The sequence below is a fragment of the Phlebotomus argentipes genome, unplaced genomic scaffold, assembly GCF_947086385.1.
Source record: "Phlebotomus argentipes unplaced genomic scaffold, Phlebotomus argentipes genome assembly contig_15, whole genome shotgun sequence".
Classification (NCBI taxonomy): Eukaryota; Metazoa; Arthropoda; class Insecta; order Diptera; family Psychodidae; genus Phlebotomus; species Phlebotomus argentipes.
The window spans coordinates 15,296,754-15,301,433 of NW_026776181.1; the positions used below are offsets into that span (position 1 = coordinate 15,296,754).

The 4,680-nt window shown below is 38.8% G+C and overlaps 1 protein-coding gene across 1 annotated transcript; it reads right to left on the bottom strand.

The window, feature by feature from the left end:
- Positions 1-244: 244 nt before the first annotated feature.
- On the bottom strand, positions 245-910 carry LOC132262495 (arylalkylamine N-acetyltransferase-like 2). The gene has a single exon (XM_059761776.1). It carries the CDS (start codon positions 908-910, stop codon positions 245-247), a length of 666 nt encoding a protein of 221 aa, XP_059617759.1.
- Positions 911-4,680: the final 3,770 nt, after the last annotated feature.

Sequence of the window (4,680 nt, forward strand, 5' to 3'; positions counted from 1 at the left end):
AAGCGCTTTCCCACACAAATACTCTCTCCATCATTAATTTCCCAGTGCGGATAAACGTATGGAAATTGCGTTTTTAATTGAAAAATAACACAATAGAGTGAAAATAGGTTGATCAGCAGTATATTTTGATTGTTTGCACTCCCTCACACTCTCTCGCACTTGGCAAAGTTTTAATTGAAATGAGACAATCATTTCACGGATAAATGAACAATATAGGAGGAAACTGCCACAGCTGATAAACGCATCACAATTTATTTCCGCCTATGAGTTTAAACATAACAGTCGCTTTGGCATCTGGAGGAAAGTGACTGAAGACATTCAGTCCTCGAAAGTCCTGATAATCCACAAGATTGACCTGATAGAAGGGCTGAAAGTTGGTGGATTTCCCAAAGATGTGACCAATTTCAGATATGCACAAACTAAAGGCAACTTTGTATCTTAATTCAGCCACACATTCCAGATTCTTTTGCAGCAGAATGTTGGACAAGGAGAGCTTCCGAAAGTCCTCATGAACACACATTAGCGACATGTAGCAAGCTTCTTTCACGCCAAATCGACGACAAACTTCAGATCTCAGCTTCATTTCTTCTATGAAAATCACTCCATCAAGATCATTGGGAAATCCTCGTTGCTCGGAGATCTTCTGGAGTCTCTGGAGATTTTCTCGGCAGCTTTCTTCAGTGAAATTCACTGCTAAAGATGCGCCAACTAACTTTCCTTCTGTGAACGCAAGAACCGAAGCACCAGAATCGATGGCTTTCATCTCGTTTTCCTCATCTTCTGCAGACTGAGAATTCGAATCACTTCCGAAAACATCGTAAGCATAGAAATGCTTCCGAAGAAATTCCAAAACACTTTCATAATCACTGATTTTTGCCACTCGCAGAAGCAACAATCTTGACGGATTCATGACTGGCGTTAAACTGAGCAATTAAGGCTTTATCTTCTTGTTTATTATGAGTTGTTGTTTAAAAAATACAACAGAGATAAATTCAGTTGATCTTCTTTCTCACAATATTCGCTGATTTATTGTAAAATTCACAGTGATTGCAGAGAAAATAGAACAATCTTCACCACTTTCTTTTGTAATTTACTTTTAAATTAGTTTAGCAGATACAGTGGCTTTAGCGTCTGGAGGAAAATGGCTAAAAACCTTCACCCCTCGATAGTCCTGATAATCCACAAATCTAATTTGATACACAGGTTTATAGTTAATAGACCTTACAAAAATGTGAGCAATGTCAGATATTGCTAATCCAAAGGCAACTTTGTATCCCAGTTTAGCTGCACACTCAAGATTCTTCTGTATAAGAATGTTGGACAACGTGAGCTTGCGAAAATCCTCATGAATGCAAGTCAAAGACGTGTAACAAGCTTCTTTCACGCCAAATAGACGACAAACTTGAGATCTCAGCTTCAATTCTTCTATGAAAATCACTCCATCAAGATCATTGGGAAATCCTCGTTGATCAGAGATCTTCTGGAGTCTCCGGAGATTTTCTTGGCAACTTTCCTCCCTGAAGTCTATCGCTAAAGCTGCGCCAACTAACTTTCCTTCTTCCTCATCTGCGAACGCAAGAACTGAAGCACCAGAATCGATGGCTTTCATCTCGTTTTCCTCATCTTCCGCAGACTGAGAATTTGAACTGTTTTTCCCTCCAAAAGTGTCGTAAGGATAGAAATGCTTCCGAAGGTATTCCAAAACTCGATCATAATCACTTATTGTCGCCACTCGAAGGAAAATCTGGCGATCTTTTAAGCACAATCTTGACGGATTCATATCTGGCGTTAAACTGAGCCAGAAAAGATGCTCAGAATTTATGTCACTCTGGATATTTTGTCATTCAATGCCACTGCAAACAATGAACGTTAATTACTCAGCTTTATCTTCATACATTTTTTATTTCTTGACTGAAGCAGAACAGACGATTTCACTACTTAAAATATTTTCAAGTGTTGCACAAAATAAAATAGAACAACTTCTGTTGTTCTGCAACCGTGAAAACTCGCGGAAATCTGCAAAATTGTGGGCAAATTGAGCAGGTAAGTCATCATCAAGTGCATAAAGTAATATTTTAAGACATTTGTATGATTGAATGTCGAAGTTTATTCTAATTTTGAAAGCAAACTGACCAATTGATCGTATATTTTTCGTGTTTTTAGTGTCTCAGAGAGAGCTTTGATGGATTTTAGGAGAGAATTTTTCAGAGTAAGAAGAAAATTAACATCTCTATCTGTAAAGGAGAAACATTGTTACAATTTTTTTAAAACTTCAGAAAAGAATTAAAACATTTTACGCGATTTTTTACACTTTTAATTTAATACTGCAATTCTATTTAGCGATTAAAGAATTTTTAAAATTGCTTTCAACAACAAACAAGTCAACTTTTTCGTCTAAATAATTGCTGTTCTGCCACTGTGATTAATTTCTTATAAAAAGCAGTGAAGGTGATCTTGAAAATTGCTATAAAAGTTTAAAGGAAAGAAGTGAATTTGAGATCGTCTGAGTGTTGGTCATGGAAATTTCAACAATATATCAGCAATAATGGTTTGGACACGACACGTGAGAATCGTATTGTCCAAACACGAGAAAGCCTGTAATTTAATTTATCTTAAGTTAATTCCCCCTTAAATTCCCAGTCGTGGCATTTTGTACCTAAAGTGCCTGTCGAAAGGTAAAGAATGGGCCCGTAAGCGATCGAAATTAGTGGGAGAGAAGAGGTCAAATTGACTGAGAAGTAAAAATTTCGGTGAATTTATGGGAATTGACGACATCAATCGAGGCTGAAAGGATCTTTCCCGGCGAGATCGACGAGATATTGGGCGCTGAGGCCAACCAACTGGACGCTGTAAATCAGTCCTTCTGGTCAATAAATTACCCCCAATACACCAATTGTAAAGCGAAGGAGAAAAACTCTGTGACACGCTTGGTGTTTAGGATCTCTTGTCGCTCTTTTTCTCCCTGCGCAACTTTTTCGTGGCGCGTTTTTTTCCCCCGACAAAATGTTCCCGCATGTCTCTGCCGATGGACACATTCGGTGTGGGTCCACCTTTTTCCCCTGGAAAAGAGTGTGTGTGTGTCTCTCTCTCTCTCGGCAGAACATGCACATGATGAAGTTTAATGATATATCGGCGATAGCAGCGAGAATCGGAGGAGGAGGAAGGAAAAAAAACCATTAAATTGATTTCAAACTGACGATAACTGCCAAACGCAAAGATATTGCATGTCGAGATGTCAACGGTTCGGGAGAGTGAATGGAGTTTATCCATATCCATTGACGGATTGCCTGTGCCGCGTGTGATCCTGAAATGCAGATAGAGGCAGCTGTCTGGCTGACGATTGAGTGTGCGGCCGAGACGAAGGAGCAGAATTGAGTGAGTGTTCTTGTCATGAAGTCTCGAAATAACATTCTCGGAAAAGATGATGGAAATTTCATTTTGCCATCGAACGGACTGAAAGGCGCTTTTCACTGCACACCAAATTTAATCGCCCTAATCCTTGCCTTTCAGACTTGTTGCTGTGGTAATCGCTTACACAGCAATTGGAGAATTCTGTCTCGAGAATTCGGGCCTCTCTCGGGTCGCCGTGCGACGTCTTGACGGCAATTTTCAGTGAGTCAATCGCCTCTTCGTCTCCCAAGGGTCAGAAAATGCCAAGAAGCAGATCTTGTGGTGTACAGCTCTTTAGGAAGTGATTTTAAATAGTTTCAAGTGATTAAATACCCTTCAAAGTCAACAAATTTGTATTTAAACTGGAAATATTTCACTTTTTCTAGTTCAGATTTAAGAATTTGTATTCAAAAAACCTTCATATTGGTTGATTAAAAGCCTAAAAGTCCAATTATGACCTAAAAAATATCTCTTTAGTCTCGAAAAACGTTTCTTTGCTTTGTTATTTCTATGTTTAATCTGTTACACAATTGAAAATGAATTTTTTACCCGGATTAATAACTTCTCACTTTACTCAGAATTTTTCTAAGCATTTCCCGAAGACAAAACTAAGAAATAAAGCTAGAAATTTCATTAAGAGTTTAATAAAATCAATTCTTCCAATCTGAAATCTAAGTATTTGAAGAGCTTAAGCCTCTTGAGGTGGAAAAACCTGGTTTAGATTGTGATAAAAGCTAGAAATTGGTGTAATAAACTATTGATGGCGCTCAGAAGTGTCTGAAGTGTTGAAGATTCTGCATGGCTAGGCATATTGTCTCCCCTTGGGAAAATGCAAAGAGAGCACGCCCTCTTGCAGGAGCCCAGAAGACAGAGAGTCCTTTTAATTAAGGCTAATGGAAGAGGGTGTCGGCAAGACTGGAGATCGAGATGGTGACACTGGACTAATGAATTGGCTGACGGTTCAATGGCCCTGAGATTCGATGTTTCGAAGATTGAGCGAAGAAATTGACCCAATTTCCCTACACTTTCTCCTCCTCCACGACCTTGATTTCTCCCCCCCCCCAGAAAAAGAAAACAGTGCGCGATATCTGAGCGATAATCGGAGAAATTAATTAATTTTTAAATAGCGCATTTCCCAGGAATTTCAGACAATTCCCGCGCACAGTTTGGGAGTCTCGCCAACAATACACAAAATTATAACTTTTTATGACAGTGATGAATGTATTATGGAGCGTCTAAAAGTCTTCATTCTTGAGGAAGACAATAAACAAATAAACAATCGTAAATGTT

Bases quoted from the DNA above. Each gene is read 5' to 3' on its own strand.
- LOC132262495 (XM_059761776.1), bottom strand. From the start codon at position 910: ATGAATCCGTCAAGATTGTTGCTTCTGCGAGTGGCAAAAATCAGTGAT.